The 21,649-nt window shown below is 32.1% G+C and overlaps 1 protein-coding gene across 1 annotated transcript; it reads right to left on the bottom strand.

Annotated features, from left to right (window-relative positions):
* Positions 1-3,536: 3,536 nt before the first annotated feature.
* Positions 3,537-10,593, bottom strand: LOC113391969 (uncharacterized). The gene is made up of 3 exons (XM_026628131.2): positions 9,759-10,593; positions 9,534-9,543; positions 3,537-6,843 (listed from the first exon to the last, which is right to left on the bottom strand). The coding sequence occupies exons 1-3, from the start codon at positions 10,538-10,540 to the stop codon at positions 6,016-6,018; spliced, it is 1,620 nt and encodes a 539-aa protein (XP_026483916.2). The 5' UTR covers positions 10,541-10,593; the 3' UTR covers positions 3,537-6,015.
* Positions 10,594-21,649: the final 11,056 nt, after the last annotated feature.

Raw genomic sequence — 21,649 nt, 5'->3', positions numbered from 1 at the left:
CTGCTAAATGATCTAAGCTATAAAGAAACAGAGAACTATCTTTGTACATGAAAAACATACGCACACGCATGCGCATACACATACACACTCACACACGCATGCATTAATTACTATATAGTCCATATAATAAAGACAATTTCTTTACCAAATTAGTTAGACATATTTTTGTATTGTATTTTTTTATATTTCTTTGTACTATCCTAATATATTTAAACACAAGTTAAAACTTAATAATAACTCTAATAAATGTAAACATTGATTGGGAAGTCACTGGCCCCTAAGATACGGGTTCTCCTAGTTTAGGGGTACAGGGCCACTTTGATGTATGTAATTTAATGTATTAACAATAAATATATTTGATTTGATTTAGTATTGTTTTATATTTTTATGTACTTTTGTTTAAAGAACAAAATAAAATATTTAAAATAGATTATTGATCTATTATTTCTTATTTTTAAGGTAATATATTTACTAAGTATTAATTTATTTATTGATTTTATTTAATTATAAAATATTTCAACGATAAACACATATGTTTTATAAATATTCGATTTTATAAAACACTTTCCTTTACATAAAAAGTATTCCGTTGTAATACTTCTGTTAGCTCTTATGTGAGATAGTTTTAGAGTATGTTATATAAATATGTAAGGTAACTAATTATTTAATAGACATATTATCGCATTAATTAAATGAAAATTAATAATAGTATCTCAATAGTTGATCGTTAATTGCATTCCACAATCAGTACTTAAGAGGTAAGCTTGTAATAATGAGATCAATATGTAGGTACATAATGTCGGACACATAGTATGTCGGATAAGTAGTAGCAACATAGAACGAGAGAGAAAAGCGCAACTTACACATATAATTATTTTATTATATAGTATATATGTTACTGTAAAAGCTCGAACTAAGGTAAATGTTAAGATTTTCCAGTAAAACCTATATATATATGTGTTATATTTATATATATTATATGTGAATGATAACGTGGACTTAATATTTGCTGATGTCCAGGCTGGTTGTATATACCTATATAAATTTAATTTTATTTTATTGACATAACCTTTCCTTAAACAGGTGGTAAATGTGCCGGTTCTTCTCGGTAGAATCTACATTCCGAACCGGTGCTAGTTTTACATTTAACTCAGCTCTGTGACATGACGGTTCATGACATTAAGCCTACTTGAATAAAGAACATTTTGTCTCGTGAACAAGACATTCGTAGATAATGTCGAAATATCGAGCTCCACCAAATAAAAATAAAAAACATGGTAAATATCCCGTTTTAAATACTGTTAGTAATAAAAATAACCATGTTAATTTAAAATCTTATAAAGAACATTTTGATATTGAATTTGGAATTATTTGAATAAAAATGCCTACATTATATTCTATATGAATACGGAGTAGTTTTTTTTGGAATATATAATAGAAATAACTACTGATATAAACAAAACTTATAACAAATGTGCAGCGCGATTTGAAAAAATATAAGTAACGCGCTTTGAAGTATCATCCGCATTCAATTAATACTATTTGTTAAAACATAAAAATAATGCTGAGTCCTGAATCGTGCTAGCGTGTTTCGCCTTCATATATATAGGGTCTCGAGGATAAAAATATATTATTGACATATTTAGAACAATTGTTTTATTGCATTTACCACGTAGTAGTAATTAATGTCAACCGCAACTACGGAAGTAGTTTGCATCGTGAGAGACTATTGACACAACAAACGTAAATTTCATGTTTCTATTATTTAATAATAATTCACAGAATCGATAGAACATGAAAATGCTATAAGATGCCACAATTATTCGTCATAATTTCTAAAATACCTATTCTTAATTTTTATTCGCATTTAAATGTAAATAATTCTTAAGACTTATTAAATATCACCGAACTCTACCTATTTTAACATAACCAATATTTAAATTAACTTAAGAGTGGATTACCATTATTGAAGGCACAGTAGATAAATGACAATAGGTACCTATTCTGTATATCACGATCGGTAACGCACTGGCAAGATATGACTCATACTTCTTTGTGCACTAACATAACCAACTTACAATGAACTTAATTGTCTTATCATACAATTTTTATCCCTACCCAGCATAGTTCATACTAGTTGTACGAATACCCTCGACTTCGCATGAAAATTTAGCCTATGTTCCTTGGAGTTCAAGCTTGCTTCATAGCAAATTTCATCGAATTCGGTTCAGTAGTTTGGCCGTGAAAGAGCAACAGACAGACAGAGATACATTCGCATATATCTTATTAGTATATATAATTAATATCATAGAGTACCTACCTACACTACCCCGTTTAGAGTGAAGTATTTTTGGTATAATCTAATGTTGTTAAATGTCGATTAGAAGTTGATTTAAATAACTTTATCTTCTATGGTCTTTATGTTAGTCCACTTGTGTGTATATAAATATATTTAAAAATAAAATTTCATAGATTATTTTTATTTGGTACTCGTAAATAGCTTGCATATAAAATTAAATAGTCGTTGTTACATTCAGTGTAACTAGATCCTTGTAACCATTTAAGATTCCGTAGTGACCTCCTACATAAACCGTTCCTCGTGGTTTTTTCACTATTTTACTACTTTTTATATGTTTATTTAGTCCCGTTTGTGTAGTAAAGTAGCTCTGGTTCTCTTTTTATGCGCCATTTTGTGGAAAAATAAAGATTTTCGGTTGGCTTTTCTAGTTAAAGTTTTTGGTTCTGTGATATATTCATCTTATCTGCGCCTGAAGTAGTCGTAGTCGTTTAAATAGCTTTCTAATGGCATTACTGATTATGAGAATTTCCTGTAAAGTGCTAAAACTTATTTTGAATATTTTTTCTGTCATTATTGAAATTTATAAATATAAAATTTGCCATATAAAACATTTATGTTTCAAATAACTTGTATATTCTATCTCGAGGCCTCAATAGGTAGTACTGTTGTGTTCCGGTTTGAAGGGTGAGCGAGTGTGATTACAGGCACAAGGGACATAACATCTGAGTTCCCAAGATCGGTGGCGCCTTGGTGATATGACGAATAATTAATATTTCTTAAAGTACCAGTGACTATGGACAGTGGTGACCACTTAGTGGCTGTCCCATTTGCCAGTACCTTCCTTTATGAAATAAAACAAATAAAACTTCTCTGGAACTTCAAGGTGATTTGAAGATTATTTTAACGAACATTTATATACTTAAAGATTCTTTTTAAAAACATGTTTATTATTATTTTTTAAATTGATTTATTATTCCAAATTAATAATTAAAAAAGAATATTTATATAAATAAAAATACATTAATTAGCTCCAACATTATGACATAAATTAACTTAATCTAAAAATATTTTAATTTTTATTCTGAACTTAAGATATTTTCTTATTAATGTTATTATATTGTTCTTTAATATTATAATCTTTAAATTTATATGATTTTTTTATGTGTGCTTAAGTGGTTCCTGAATGTTCCATCGAATTTCATGATTCTTAAACAGATTTAGAAAATAAAAAATACCATAGAGATTCAAACGTATATTTCAGTTATAATATTTATATGAACGTCTTAAGACTAGTTCCGACTTAATTTAAATATATTACTGTATAAAAATATCTTATAAATTAATATAATTCAGTGGTTCGATATCTTAACTGATATATTTATTTATTTCATGCAATAAACTTATTCATTTACTTCCATTTCATATATTTTGATTTAAATGAATGCGAACATTTGTACACATTTCTTTGGCATGTGGATAAACATTTACATATAAAAAAAAATTGTATTTATTTTAAACGTGACGTATAAACGGACGGAAGCAGATTATTATAAATACGTAATGATATAAATTTAGACGGATTGATTGGGAATCTAATTAAATACTTATATATTATAATAGCACTTTCGTTAGGTATAAAAATTATGTCGCAATACAAGTTTTCAATATGATGGCACCATTAATATTAGATTCAAGCGGTTTCGCAAATAATATACATATATAATAAGCACACCTGTGTTTCGGTCGCGGCCTACTTTTTATAAATAGTTACGAAACGTGTGTCGAAAGCCATCTACAGCTTCGATGGACCTTAAAAAGACCTTACACAATACGATGTCGAAACGTAAACAAACAAGCCCATACATACTAAGTAAAGAGGTTCGTACGTATGTACATACTAATTATATTAAAAATATTCAAAATGCATACATGTAACAGTTTCAAAAATAGATAAACATAAATGTTACATTTATAAATTGGTATAAAAACTTCATTAAAAAAATTTAAAATAAAATAACTATTCATATACATTTTGTTTATTGTATTTCGAATTATAAGTTTAAAAAAAAAAATAGGTTATTTGTAGTAGCATAAGTTCCGTTCAAAATAAACAAAGACAAGTTTTAAGCTTAGCTAACATCTCTCATTTACCAAATTAGAGGCTACTTACTAGCTGAGCGAGCCGAGGTCGAATTTTTCTCATACCCCACTACAAGACGACAATCCAAGCACACAGCTTACAATGATATTTGATATTCGCACCTAATCGCTCTTGCAACATAAAATTAAAATATTCTACCATTATATACTCCAAAACGTTTAACATTAAACGAAACCTACTCAAAACTGAACTAGAAATAATTAAATATATGAAGAGTTTGTCTTTTTTTTGTATCTCATAATATATCGTCTCCGCTATACATGTTGTGCAATAAAGTATAAATAAATAAATATTCTAATAAGGTCGCTATAAGGCTTAACACTAAAACCATACATTAGAAGGTCACTGATGTACTCCGCTAACTTGCATAACTAAGCATTTGTTACAAGCTGCTGTCGTGGGGCATCGAGGTCATATACCGAGTTATGAGTCAAAACAAGTGATTCATGACTTAAGGAGGAAATTAATGATTAAATAAGGCGTCGAATGAACTTTGAACTAGGTGTGGCCCTTATCAAGATTATAAACATAATTAAGAGTTAAAAGATTCAAGATTTAATTAGATGAGATGTTCTTAACCAGCGGAGAAAGCAAGTTTGAGTCCAATATTACAGATTCGATTCTAGTTCGTGAGATTGGACCGTTACATAATATAATTATAGCATGCATTACAAATAAAGCTGTGATCAAAATTAAAATATACAAGTAAAACTTACAAAATACTGATATTTCATATAAAAATCTTAATTCATTACAATGATAATATAAAATTTCTAATATAAAAAACTTTACCGAAAATTTACAAAGTATATCGTAGTTAAATTACATTAAAATATTATAAAATAAAGTCACTTAAATGACACAAATGGTAACGTAAGTCAGTTCGAAAACTAGCGACGAATAAAAATTCAAACACTTCCTTACCAAGGAAACGAATTTTATTCACAAAAAAAAAAAAAGATAAAGCCTTGGAAGAAAAACTTTCAAAAGAAAATCGCCCAGGATTCGACTCGATTCGTCGAATTCGGTTCGGAATTCAGGGAATTATGGACGTTATACTAAAGGCATTAAAGAACAGACTTTCATTTACGGTAGGCCATACAGAATCGGTGGTAAAATTTGGCTAAGGATAACATTCGTATCAGCTATGGTGACCGTGGCCTCCAGCTCAACAGACAATCACGCTAGAAACTAGTATGTCAGGAATTCACGCAATTAACATAAGCTATATTTTCCTCAACATACATTTATAAGCACGGCGCTTATATCCGCCATCTTGAATTTTCAAATGACGTCATTCTTAATTATGAAAATTAAAATATCTGCTTTATATACAACACGCTTCTTTACTTTACTCAAAGTCCTACGAGTGGTATTTAGCCTATATACATATAAAGCGTTACATACATGTAACATATTCAAAAGTACAATAGATTCGCGGCAGGACTATTCAAGCGCGACATCGACCCGGTCACAATAGCCGATACAACTTCAGTAAGCTATGTTTTGTAAAACCAAATACACAATCATTAGAATTATAATACTACCTCGATTATTAACATTCCGTCTCGCCCTCCTTGCGCTCCGTGATATAATGTTCAACCTCTCTCAATGTGTTGAACAGCTTCCAGGCGAGGATGACTCCCGTGATCTCGACCAGCGATATGAGCAGAGACGCACCGGCGACCGATGAACTGATAATCTTTGTATACACGGACGCCACTTTAGCACAACCCAACCTCTCATTGGCCTCCTTGTCGGTGAAGTCGCAGGTCGCTCTGTAGTAGCTGTCCTGGCAGCAGGTCAACGGCAGGTCGTTCCTCCAGCTCCTGTAATCTCTGGCGTCGTTCGCTCCGCAGCATCTCAGCTTCCTTTCGATTCGTCCGAACGCTTTGAAGACATCAGGGTTGGACTGCGAGTTGTAATATCCATCGTACACCGTATCCTTTATAAATCTGTCCGTGTCTTCGCCGTCAACGTATACGAAGATCAATGTGGCTGCGATCACTTGTCCGAGGATAATAAGAATGAGGAATAATCCATAGATACCGAGTAGGCCTCTACTCTCCCTGTTGGCACCACACCATCCACAGAAGGCCACCATCATGACGAAAAGTCCCAAAAGTATAAAGAACCATGGCGCCACCTGCGGCCAATACACTCTATAGTCCAAGAGATAATGGTTGCTGTTTCTCAAGGCCACGAATTCTGACAGTTGCACAAAGAACCAGATGCCCGTCGCGGCTGTCACGAGCCCGAACACGGCGTATATCACATTCAACACATACAGAACACCCTTGATCATTTCTTCTTTCGCCATCTTTACAAACGTCCGACCCGAATGATAGCAGGCAGTGTTATGAGAAATGTTGCAACATAGCGACTGGTTTTATAAACTCATGCGCAGCGTAGTCAATAGTTAAGATACGTTGATTTACACTTGACGATACGATAACGGCCCGCTCGAGCAGGGAGGTGTGACTAAGATATTTAATAAACCACTTCCCGTCGTTTTGCTAATTTTAATTAAAGATGTAACATTAAATACTGTTACACGTAATTTGTGTTATTAAATACATAATTATGTATTGAATTTAATTATTATTATACAATTAAACATTTCAACTAAAACAGAAACGATAATAAAAAAAAAATGAAATAACATAAAACCTCGCTCAACATTGTAACAAATATACAGTCGTGTCGTGTGTAAGTCGTGTCGTATCCGTCCCGCGCAATAAAATCAATGATCTACGTGATTTAACTAACATCTAAGCCGGTTCTCGATGACATAGTTTGTTTTCAATACTTTAGCTGATGCGATCGCAATGTCTATTACGCAAAACAACACGTAGTATGAATACTTTCCGTGGCCTTCGAGATAATCGCTTTCCTTTTATATAAAATAAACGTTAATTTTGCCAATTTATTCTATAGAGATACGTGTATTCAATCTGTGAAATTGTTTCAAAGGAATTTAAAGTATTAAAACGAAAGCCTCCACTTGAAAAGATCGTTTTACAATTATTCCACTAATCTTGATGTACATGTGACAGATTACCATCATCATCTCATTTGACATGAAGGAAAACTCCCTCAATGTACATAAAAACGTCTTGCTTGTTTGCTTGTTAGGTTTGAACCCGTAATTATCGGGTATTCTCACTTTTTCTGACCATTTCGGTTTAATTAGTAGAGGAAAATAACGAAATTAAATATTTCATATTCGTGTGCACATTTCAGAGAGAAGAGTTCGCATCAAACGAAGATCCATTTAACTTGATCTCAATTAAAAATTGCTAGATTTAATTTGTTATTAAAATTCATTTATCCATAAACGAATAACCACAGGATTAGAATTAATTTTAGTAATCTGAAACTACATAGTCATATAAAATTAGTATTACAATATTAATAATATGATGTTAAAATAATAGATTTGAATACTTTGGCATGTACATATATTAAACACAATACTATAACAAATTCTAAAACAATCATTAATAATCGTCGAAAGTATTAAAAACCACATTTAGTTAAAATATTTATCGACGAAATTAATTATCACAAAAGTAATTAAATATCAATAACCACTGTGGCTACAGTTGTTAAATATATAATACATTAAATCACAATTCGTTACGTAAAACTTAAATGTATTTAAATAATAAAAACAAAAATAGCGCCATTTTATCAAACAAAAATAAAAAATACACAAGATTCCTTAAAGCATATCACCTTTGCAAAATGCAATGTTGAACTTTAAACTGTACTAATCATTAATTAAATACTATCTTTATACTTTGTATATTACTCTTTACCTGAAAGCGTTTTTAAAATACGTAATAATTATTCCCAATCAACCACAATACAATATACATAGATAATTATCTTATTATACACAATGAAAACTTACGGCTACACAAAAATAGATAGACAAAAAAATATAACATCAAATCTATCACTGTACAATAGTTTGATTCTTGTAGACATTCATTATATATCCAGACTTACTTAGATTCTTATCCACACGTATTATTAATAAAACTATCATTGTTACAAGGTACTGTATACATCTGTCTCCCTCACACTTAAATGAGTTGGAGAGGGACAACAAAACCCATAACGCCCTACTTTCTAACAAATCGATTATATTATAAACTATTTAATTACTAAGATTACTTATCATCTATTGGACTAAAACTATTAAATAAATAATTAAAAAACTAGATTCCTTCTTAATTAAACATGCATGTTTATGATTATTTACATATGAATTATTATTTAAAAAAATATATCTTAACTTTTAATCAAACTAAATTAACAGTCTTAAGACAGTAAAATATTTTGTAATACTATTATTAAAAAATCATACCCCACATTTTGAGTTTGTTTAAGCTTAAAGATTGTTAGAAACAGATTGTTAAAACGACACGTCAATAAATGACTCATGGATTTAATTAATTATTCTAAAACGCACACTGTTGAATAAAAATGTAAATATACTTGTCCCCAGTGAGTGTATATAACGCATTGGTGTATATTATATATATATATATTTAACAAGTTATCGAAAAATAGTTTTAATTAATTATTTAATGTCCAATAATTTCATTTAATTTATTAACATAATTAATACCAGTCATTAATGAGACTAATTTTTACTGATGTCAAATGTCGAAATGTCAATCAAAATAAACGCTAAATAAGTATTCTGTTTGTTAGGTTGATTGCTTTTGTAATTAAGACATTTAAAAATGTAATTATATTACTCGTGTTATTCTACTAGTGGCAATAATGTATGTGCATCGTTCGCCGGCTTTTCTATTATTAGCGTGTCGTTTTAACAGTATGCATCTATCTTTAAGATATTTTTTCACGTAAGCGCGTGATATTAACTCCGTCATATTGTATGCTGAATGTTTATTCGTTGAATTAACGCCTTCATATATTGAAGTTACTTGTTTTCTCAGACGAGAAAAGAAAAACTTCTATACAGAAAAATCATCCATTCTTGTTATATTTTGTACGTAATGCAATAATCATTTGTCTGCTAGAACAAGTTTTACAAACATTGTAAGAGCTGTTTTGAACATTTATAGTTATGTATGTCATGGAAAAACATCGTTTTGTTACGAAACAAGTCATTCAACATGTTTCGTTTGAAACATAAAATATTTTAAACGAACCATTACTTTAAACATTTTCAAATCATGGAATGTTTAAAAAAAATACATTACAATGTTTGACATTTTAACGTAATCAAATTACATAGAAACACTTACGTCATTAGTCTACAGTAAAACCTTTTTGCTCTCTGACTCGTGCTGGACTGGTGGACGGTTTCTCTTTTCCAGCGCTCTTGATAACATAACAGCGGCCACCACACTCATGATGCCAATAAACGCGGTAAATATAGACGCAGCAGACAAAACCTTGATGGCAATTCTCGCGTACTGAGCGGCGACCGTAGAACACCCGTGCCTCTCATTGGCCAATTTATTCGTGAATTCGCAATCAATCGTATAAGGTTCCAACCATCCGTGGTAATATACGTCACAGCACGACATAGGGAACTCAGACTTCCAGTTCTTGTAATCCCTCGGGCTATCAGCGCCGCAGCAGTGCAGCTTTCTCTCGATAACACCAAACGACTCGGCTACGTCCGTGTCGATCTTCGCTTGGAAATACACATCCCATACCGTGTCCTTGACGAAGTCATCCGTTGATTTGTTGTCAGCAAAAACCAAGGAGAGAACGGCAGCGGCGACCAAACACAGTATCACTATCGACGACATCGTAATATACACAGTTAACAGGCCCCGACTTTTCTTCCGGGCGCCGGCGAAACCGCACGCCGAAACTCCGATAACGAACAGCGCCACGAAGAAAAACAGCCATGGTATGGCCTGAGGCCAATACACAGTGTAGTCGAGCAAGTAATGATTACTGTTCCTTAATCTAGTAAATTCATTAACTTGACAGAAGAACCATATTGAAGCAGATGCGATCGCGAGACCGATTATTAAACTAATTGCGTTTAGAACGTGAAGGGCAACTTTAGAACCGGTGCTTGCCATGGTAGCAGCGCGTGCGTCTCGTTCGAGGTTTCACAATTGAATGGCGTGTGGGGACGATAGATCTTGTTTATAAAACTTCGTAAACGCTTCCTAGTGATTCATAAGGATCAATGGAATTATTTAATACGTTCTGTTATTCGTATTGACGCACTGTTCTGATGATTTTTCATCGTGTATACGGTTGATTTTCGCGTATTCTTTCGTTGAACTTGGGACGTTTTGGATGCGGTAGAAGGGATGAGAGTCATCTTAATACTGCGATGATAATGTTAATTATAAATTTGTCAATTGAATGATGCAAGCGTAGTAGACGCAAACGACGGAACAATTATTCAATATAATCTTCCGCATTTGGTTTTCTTGCGTGGGTTTCAATTTTAGCAGATTATATACGTGTTTATGTATAATATAATCAAAATATTATTAAGTAATTTTACAGCTTTGTTTTAATAACCATATATTTAATTTGATAGATATTGTTTATGCGTTTATGATATTGTTTATTAACTGTTAAGCAAAACATTGAAATCCAACACGAGCCATGTTGTAAAACAAACAAATATAATTGTGGAAATAAACCATTTATGAGATGACATAAATACTCTGTAATATGAAAGTACATTTCAAGTAATTCAATATATTTTTTCACAAATAAAATACTAATAAAATATGAAATATAAATATAAAATGTAATAACAAAATATTTGTAAGTTGATTAATATTGATGTGTACTAAGATAATAAATACACATAGATTAAATAAAATAAACTATGAGTAGAAGACTGAACTTCAATGATTTGGAATTACATTGTATCCAATAGTAGGATTCCGTGCAAATATAGAAGGTTCCACCTATTTTACCATAACCCCACCGCCAAGCATTTCTGTATTGCTGTGTTCCACTTTGTACGTCAATCATCTCACGATTAGTGGTCCCTTTTACCCATTGGAACTTTTAAGAAATTTAAGACATTCCTCACACCGTATAATACCTAAATAACTACGAGATCATAGATGGTACACTCCTTTGAACCGTTATTACACACCGTTATTATTTTTAAATACATAACTTTAGGAATATTAATTTACATAAGAATTATTAACATTAATTGCCTCTACTGGTGACAGGAGGGTTAGTTCGTTTTTCGCTTGCAGGAAACTCTAACCCTTAGAAAATTTGAATACCAAAGAAGTCTGTAAGAGGAAGTAATACAGGAGATTTCCTGAGTAAGCTTTATGGCTGATGTGTCGTTTTGCACGTGAACTTGCTCATACTATATACTATATGTATGACATTCAAATTATTGCTTCTCTCGTTGCATCATACGGTCAGGAAAATCCGCATGTCCGTACTTATGAAATGATCAATTCATAATACATAATTGAATAGCTAGTAAAATTTTAACTTAATCTAAGTATGTATGTTCTCAAAGTAGGATAAATATGACATGTTTGTATAATATCGTTGAACGAACTCGAATTAAATCTAAACAAACTTTAATCCAGTAGTTAGTTGAAACAAAATGTCCACTGTAGAACATTTGTTAAATGTCAACATGCATTATTTAAACATTTATAATTTTCTCGGCATTTATCCCAAAATTCTAATCAAATAAATGACATTTGCGCATTTTAAATAGAGCACAGACAATACGTTTTATACTGGCTGTGCCACATCCTTTGCACAATGGAAAAGAGTTGAATTATACCTGTGTTCGCAGTTGAAATCTCCCTGGTCCTTTTCGTTCAGTGTAAACGAAACGACATCCAATTTAACCCTAAAGATTTATATATTGAGCACTACTACTAAAAAATATATATATTATGTATATTCGGTTTCTATTTTTTCCATTTAAACATATATTTTTAGATAATTACATATTTGTACTATTATTATAATTAAGTTTAATGTTACTATGCTTTTTAGTTGAAAGTTAATGTATACTTCTGTATTCAGTAGAAATTTTATTAAAGTCCTTATTTCATGCGGTGTTTACTATTAATTAGCTTATCATTTTATTTCAATAGTTTATAAGTTTAAAACCGTCACAGATGTATACAAATGCTATAAGCTGTTGGTAAACCTTGTAAACGAAAAAAATTAAAGTATTAATACTGGTTTCCATAGCATTCATTAAAACTTTTCCTTGTAATGGATATATTCATTAATATATATGTAAAATATTGATTAATATATACATCTTACATTACAATAAAAAAAACTTATGTTCGTGAATAGGTCAAAGTTCGACCATAAACATTATTAAAATGGTTGGAATCCGTGACTCTACCAATGGCTCTATCTTTATCCCCAATAAAACTCTTCGAGGGTCCAATTTAACAAAAAGGAGGCCATTTCGTCGAAATTCCATCAAAATCAGTTCAGTAGCTTAGCCGTGAAAACATAAAAGACGGACAGAGATACTTTCGCAAATATAATATTGGAATGTATTAGAAGTAAACGAAAATACACAGAGTACTAACATGTTTTAAACATTTTTTTCATTTCTGCTATTATTTTCGACTTTTTTTTTATTGATGCCATTAAGCTCATCAATAGCTACCAGACAAAATAATCGTTAGGCAAAAAGAGGAGAAAAAGGTACTGAATTGTTTTGTCTTTGTCTTTAAAAAGAAAATCTATGTGATAAAAAACCCACACTTAATATTAATTGATTTTCATGTAAAATATACAATAATTTCATAATATTTAATTCACTAAAAATAATTATATTATTTAATTGCTGGTTCGTCGTAGAATCTACATTCCGAACGGTACCTGTATGTAATTTGCATCGATACCATTATTTATGAGTACTTGGTTAGAAAAACCCGAGCAATTATTAACAAAAAATCGAATGACTCATAAAATTCGAAACCGGAAGATTTCCTCAAAATATTTCTTAAGCAGGTTCATACCCTTTATCTCGTCAAGGTCAGAGAATTTAAAATCAACCGTACGATCATGTTTACTACAAAACATAGTACGACCGATGTTTCATTCATAACTATATCGAAAGTAATACACTCGATAAACAATCTTATCGGCTTGTAATAGAGTATAAATTTATATAAAGGAACATATTAAAATATTAAACAATATTACGTATTAAATTAAGCCTTAATACATGGTGTTAAAGTTTAGATTTATTTAAATGGTCGTCAGTGACCGGTTGGCCTTTGGTGTGGATATTTGTTTGGTATATGAGTCACGAATATTCGCGGTATGTTACGAGTTTTACTGAGAACGCAGATAGAATCAAGAAAATTATACCGTTCGTCATGTCGTGGATTCATTAATATATCAAGTAATCTCCTTTTAAGTACAATCTTATTGACCTTTAAAAATGTTAACAGAATGAAAAATATCCTTAGAGTTACATAAGATCTCGTCTCCTTATATAGATAAACTTTGGAGCAAATTCCACCATGCTGATCCGATGCTGGTTGGTGGATAAACATGTGACAGAATTTAATTTAACAAAAGTCTTTAAGATTCTATTCTTTATCGCAAGAAAATTATTTTGGCCATGCTTGCCTGGGTTTGAACCCGCAATCTTGGGATAAGATTCTTCGAACCACTTTGGGCCACCTTGCCAATTGATTTTTTAAATATATGTATGTTAGTAATTGCGTCGTAGGCTTTACTTTGCCCTTGTTCTGTGCAGAGCAATAAACCATAGTATGTAGGGTAATATTTTTTAGGGGAGAAAGTTGGGGTGAATTTCATATCACTGTGTCATGCTATTAATATATCTCTGTTTAAAAGTAATTTGTAATTATAAATAAAGAAATAATCTGGTACGACTTTACAGTTTTATAATAGATAAAATATAGTTTTATAGTACGTGGATAATTTATTTTACAAACAAGAATGTATCAATAAAACTTCTCTTCTTATCTTCTTCTGGATCTTAATAAATCAAAATCAAAACATACTTTATTCAAACTGACTCTTACAAGCAATTTCGAATAGTCATTTCTCAGAATCTAATTAAATAACCATCAGTTTGGAAAGTAGATTAACAATTGCCAGTTCTTACTGGCAAGAAACTCAATTGTTACGCTTTTCCTTTCAATTAAATAAAAAAATATACGTAGAATAATTGTCTGCCCAACGGAAAATTTCTATAAAAAGACTGATAAGAGTTCATTAGTAGAGCCCTACTCTTTCGGTAATCACATAGAGTTATTGGATCTGCGCCTAATCTCTCTCTTATTGTTTCGAATTACTCGTAAGACTAAAAGGCGAAAAGTCTCTGTTTGCGCACGCACACACGCCTACACAGTCACATCTGCGCAGTTATCTCATTATATTATTAACCGCTGTAACGGTAGACACAGGCAGGCAGCCATTATCGCGAAGTCCCACCAGCAGCTCATTTCAAGTCTATGAGTCTAAACGCAATATACTTAAAAACTATCCAACGAATTTCGATACGATTTCCACCAATACACGGAGTGATTCATAAAGAAGGTTCAATACCAAGCATTTCATAACCAACCGGTGCGCGTCGATTAAACCATTCGCCTTGGATGTGGTACTATATGCTTTTAATTATAGTTTTAACAAACAATATGTACAAGTTAAGCTACAGCTTCTGATGGATGCATAAGTCTACGTGAAGATAATAATTGTAAATGTTTTCCTGCATGTTTTTAGTTGGATGATCGCCCGCCGTCGATGAGTCCAAGGTTATCTTCATTGCACTTATTGTTGCGGACGTCGGTTTTCATTTAACGTTAATTTTTCTATCGCTTTGTAGATGTTTATATAAATACTAACGAAACGCGACAGATGGATATCTGTGTCTATTTAGTTCTATATAAAAATGAGTATTAATTAGATAACAATTTATTTCGTATTTCAGATTTGTTTTAAAATAGTTTAACTATAACTACACGGAACTATATCAACAACAGCGCGATTTTTAAGACATTTTCTGCCTCGCACAACCACTCTGTGGAACCAGCTTTCGCCGGCGGTTTTTCCGAACCGATACGACTTGGGAACCTTCAAGAAAATAGCGTACTCTTTCCTGAAAGGCCGGCAACGCACCTGCAAGCCCACCGGTGTTGCAGATGTCCATGGGCGGTGGTAGTCACTTTCCATCAGGTGAGCCTCCTGCTCGTTTGCCATCTATGACATAAAAAAAAAAAATGTTAAATGAATCACCTGATGGAAAGTCGTTGAAATTTTGAAATGCATTACATCTTCAATGCGCCATCGATATTGGGAACTAAGACGTTACGTCCCTTGTGCCTGTAGTTACACAGACTCACTCGCCCTTAAAAACTTAACACTATAACACTAATATAAGTATTGCTTTTAGACAGAATATCTAGTCAGTTGTTTATACCTACCCAGAGGAACTTTCACAAAACCCTACCATACGAAAATCAGATCCGTAAACGATCAAAATGCTTACCACGATCAAAGACAAGAGATAAAACTCGACATAAACAAGTTGAACGCGATAATTTTTAATAAATTTGATCATTAAACGCTACACACACATACAAGTAAATAATATTGAATTCAATAGCATTGTTTATTTACGGAACCTGCCTTAATGGGAACAATAATTGTGTCACGTGATATGAATGCAAGTCGATCGATCGTTACAGAATAACTTGGGAACCTTGGGAGTGTGTGTGAAGAGACAGCATTCCTTTTCCCTTGTGATTTATGCACATTTTATGACTGTGCGTTATATGTTATGAATAAATATATATCTGTGCTTTAAGAAGTACATTTGGGGATATAAAAAATATAACGAATAATTAAAAAATACAAGTAACTATAATATTATAACTTTATTTAACTAGTTGCCTTGGCTTCGCTCCCGTTTAAGGGGTCATGTTTTTAATTTCAATTTTATAAATGATTATTTTTTATTTATAGTATGGCTATATATATCGCCACCGCGTTCAGTTAACGCGGAAAATAATTAAATCGAGAAATTGTGCACGCCCGTCTGGCTAGGTATCGCCAACTCATCAGATATTCTCCCGCCAAACAGCAATACTTCGTGTTCCGTTTTGGGTGAGCCAGTGTAACCACAGGCGGAAGCGACCTAACATCTTAGCTCAAACGGTTTATGATACATTGGCTATGTAAGGAATAGTTATTATTTCTTACGGCGCCACTGTCTCTGGACTGTAGTGACCACGTACCATCAGGTGGACCACAATTTTTCTATTTTTTACAGATAAAAAGTGCGGTTACATCGTATGCAATGACGTAAGAAGTACGAGTATCCTAATTAATATTACAAATGCGAATTTGAGTTAGTTTGTTTGTTACACTCTAACATCTTAACTAATCAACAGATCATTATGAAACTTTATACACACGTTGTAATAGATATTGAGAAAGAGAAATGATACCCAACACGTCCACACAGCCAGGCGAACACTCGGACAGAAACTCATGTTATACATACAACTTACTCAGATATTTAATAATCCAATTACAACTAAGGCATGTTATAAAATCGAAGCGTACAGTACATACGCATAACGTTTCCATTAGTTAATAGACAATGCTTGCGTGTCCGGGTCGAAGCAACCCTTCAGCGCCACCCTTAATATATTTAATCATTGCATCAGTGCAATGAAACACGCAACGGAAAAACCTATGTACGAAGTACGATTTTAATCAATATCTAATATATATAATTAAACTTATATGTCCTGTTTGTGTTACTTATCTGGATTGATATATCTTTTTTGTATATTAGTAGCGGAAGTCGATTTTTGTCCCAGTGATCATGGGACGACAGCTGCACATAAAAATTCGGTTATGATCTCGTTTTGATGAGCTCCAGCCGTAGATGTGCAGATAAATAAAGATAATTCTTGATTGCAATTTACTAAATTTATACAATTTAACAAAGATTTATTTTAGAGAGCGAAAAAAGTTACTGGTAGGTTAGAGAGCGGTACTACGTATGTACAAGAAAAAAATGCAAAACGTAAACAAAATGAAAGTAAATTGTTATCGACAAACTCCAATATTAATTGAACTATTGTAAACTATTTGACATTAAAAATAAACGCAAAATTTCGCGGGAGACCCACTAATTACTAGTATTTGTTTATAACGGGATCTGAATAATTAAAAGTAAAATAAAAGTTTACTTTTGATTATTCATTTATTCATTATTTAGACGTTAAGTTATCCAGGGGATTGAGACAAAAGTCCGATCTATGTATAAAAAAAATCCCGCTGCTTTTAAAATCTTGGATATACTTACTTGGGTTCACAGTATGTTTACAACAATGTTATATATATTTACAATAATATAGACCACTTAGAAAGAAACGGTGACAATCATTGTATAGACACGAGAAGCAAAAGTAAACTAATATAACACCAAGTATCCTTAGATAGTAATCGCAAAGTTAATTCATTAATATGTTTATATAGTATCTACAGTTACTTTAACTATAATAAATATAAACATCGCAGTTAACTACCATCAAACGTTTTTACCAATAGCATTTTCAGTGGTATCATATAAGACATTATTTAAAAAAAAATTACATTTGAATAGACTCATGTATATATTTCAATAAACGTGTTAATAAATGATCACAAAGCACGGTTTATTGTGTTATCATATTAAAGATAAGCAGTCGTAGACTCTGTATTTGTTGATTTCTATGCAGGATATATATAAATTTAACTGTACTTAAATGACATATTCTATAACTAAATGGCGGAAAAGAGAACCAGCTTTCGCCGGCGGTTTTTCCGAACCGATACGACTTGGGGACCTTCAAGAAAAGAGCGTACTTCCGCCTTAAAGGCCGGCGACGCACCTGCAAGCCCCCCGGTGTTGCAGATGTCCATGGGCGGTGGTAATCACTTTCCATCAGGTGAGCCTCTTGCTCGTTTGCTACCTATGACACAAAAAAAAATACTGAATTTCTCGCTATAATCTACTTTCAGAATCGATGTTAGCTTTATGTTTAATTCAATATTATAACACCACGATTCAAAAGTTCTTATTAGTCTACTCGAATAAAGAATATTTTGATTTGGTCTGTGAAACGATCTCCTCTTGGTGTTATAATAGTAAATGCAAATATAGTTTCAAATACACTTAAAAGTTATTTTGCTTTGAACTCGCACTGATAACTTAACCACTGTGCCATCACGGCTGCTTAAATATAAAAAAAAATCTAATTAATCGGACTGCACCAGTCATCGTTTCCCAAAAAGGGTTCCACTTAACTCAATTAAATCGAGCTTACTATAATCTACTGAGCGGGGGTGGGATGGCAACAGCGGGGGAGAAGGGATGCGTCCTAATCTGGCGGATTTATGATGATTTATACGGAGCACTGTCCTCGGGTGCGCGAGTTTGTTGTTTATGGTGGTATGATAATGTCAACGGATTTGAATTAAAATATGCTGCGAACGACGACTTTGCCTCGATACACATTACAGCATGTTCCTCTTCTATTTTTAATATATCCTGACAAAAGAGACGTGATTCTTTTGTAATACCTAATACCCGGTAGGAACGTAGCTTTCGATATACGAGTATATTATATAAGCCTATAAATTATTTTATATAAAAATATTTATAAATAATCGTTAAAGGTTGTATAGCTTCTAGCTACTGAGTTATATTCAATCACAGAATTATATAAATGTAATGGATACTTTTTGGTTTGAAATTTCTATAAATAAAAGTAGAAGAAGAATATTTTCGTAACAAAAACTAGAAAAATTAATTTGTAAACTATATCAAATATTGTTAATTATTTGACGTTCCTGTTTACTTGGAGCTGGGTCTTCAATTATATATTAAACAACATACATAATGAAATAAATGAACCACGTTTTGAGAATAACTAAATGACAAGAGAAAAATATCCAATGTGAATCAAAACAATAATAAAAAGGAACATACAATCGTAAGAAAGAGACAAATAGAAAGTGAAAGAGAGGTAAAAATCGCCTGGAAGGCATGACGCTTTTTCATTACGTGACAATTTCTGAGAGCGCACTCCACTGGAAGCCCCCTAAAAGAAGATCGTTGCAAAATTAGTAACACAATACACATTCAACTAGTACCAGGAAGAAGAGAAGAAAGATAAAGATATATTATTAATATCTTATATGTAACAATTAATAGCATATTAGAATTCTTATTAAATTATAGATATACATGCATATGATTCAAACCGTGAGAATATCACAGCAATGTGACATAAGACTGTTATAACAACTAATGAACGCAGCTCCGTCTTTTGAATTATGAACACAACAGTTAACATATCATTGGAATCCAAACGGAAATAACATTACAGATAAGAAATATTCACATATATATTTTTATGTAACTATCCAATTTTTTATTTTAAAAATAATTAAATTATATTAATGTCGATCATATGTTTTATGTGTTTAATGTTTTCCTTATACTTTACCACGTGTTTAATTCATTGATTATATAATTTTATAATTAATTATTAATTTTTTTTTAAATTTAATTGTTAATTGTGTTTTTTTAAGTAATATTATCCATTCCGTATATAATCAATACGCTAGCAACCTTGAGAACTAAGATGTTATGTCCCATGTGCATGTAGTTACACTGACTAACTTATCCTTCACAACAATACTAAGTTACTGTTTGGCGGTAGATTTTCTGTTGGTACCAACCCAGACTGGCTTTCACAAAGTTCCGCCAAGTAACCAACGTTATGAAATCTATATCAAAATGTACTTAAACGCATGTACAAAGATAATTAATTAAGGGATATTTGTTTTACAATATTGTTACAATAACTTCCGCATAGCAGCAAAAATATATAAACGTTTACGACATAAAAATACACGTTTTCATAATATAAAAGAGATGTTATGTTATATTTAGTTGAGACACACGAGGTAAAGCCATTGGTATTGTACCCGAACTCACTCATACTCTTGGATTGTAGAGTGAAGGAATAGAGATTGCGTCTGTGTGTGTGTAGACACACACTTGTACACTAGAATATGTCCCGCACAGTAAGCTTATCTCTTTTGAAAATGGGTACCGTGTCCGAAGTCAGCCAAGAGGATATCACGAGCAATTATTTTCGATCATCCCAAAAATTTGAAATTAGAATATCGGACGTTCTAACTTGTCACTAGACTAAAGAGGCAGTATTATGTTAGTCGCGCACATAAAGATACAATTTTAAAAGGTTCGAAATTTTAAAATAACACAACTCCGAGTAAAAAACAGTTCTACTTATTGTGAAATATCAAAGTTAAACGAATTAAATATTTATGAATACATGTGTGTGTATTTAAATAGATATTCAATACAAGGTTTTTGGTTTTTTATTAAGAAATATCAAAAAATATGTCAATATAGTCTTAATTATACACACCAATAAACACATAGGTATGTACATAAGTCACATTCAAAACACATAGATGAGAGGCGGCAAAAAACCAGCGATCTTTTCCGGGCGACGTTAAGGTAAATAAAAAAAGAATAACTTTATAAATACAAAACAATGAACAGTATTACTAATGTGAGTATTATCTTCTTAATAATAATTAAACGATACTGAGTATGAAAGAGATTTTCAATAACCACACCAAATAATGAATTTAAAAAAATATTTTTCCGGAAGATACAGTTTTTAGATCATTCGACGATTTTTTAAAGGTTTTGTAACATTAAATAAATTTTGCTATTTAATTCTTTTGCTTCGTATTAACCCCACTACCCTAGAGATGTTGCCGGTTGCAACTGAGACTCAGCCGAAAAAAGTTGACACATGAGCGCTCAGTGCAACAAAGTCCTAAAGGTACCGTCTGCTGCGATAACGCACCTCGACTTAGAACGTTGTCAGAATGGATTTACTTTAAGAAGCAGGTGCGCTCTTCGAGTCCGTCGACGAAACGTCACAAGTCAAGTTTCCGGTGAAACAGTGCAAGAGTCCCCGCTAAGGAAGCGTTGGCTATTGTGATCGCCTTAGTCAGTCAGGACATGTTTAGGTCGCTCAAGTCTGTCTGGTATGTTTCCTCTGTATATGAACTGACCTTAACAATTACCTCAGTGAATTAAGTTTATTTTAAACAAAGGAAAAACT

Source organism: Vanessa tameamea, chromosome 27 (genome assembly GCF_037043105.1).
Source record: "Vanessa tameamea isolate UH-Manoa-2023 chromosome 27, ilVanTame1 primary haplotype, whole genome shotgun sequence".
NCBI lineage: Eukaryota > Metazoa > Arthropoda > Insecta > Lepidoptera > Nymphalidae > Vanessa > Vanessa tameamea.
This window is presented reverse-complemented; position numbering and strand designations above follow the sequence as displayed.

What these genes read in the sequence shown, in the direction of transcription:
- LOC113391969 (XM_026628131.2), bottom strand. Translation starts at nt 10,540, where the DNA reads ATGGCAAGCACCGGTTCTAAAGTTGCCCTTCACGTTCTAAACGCAATT.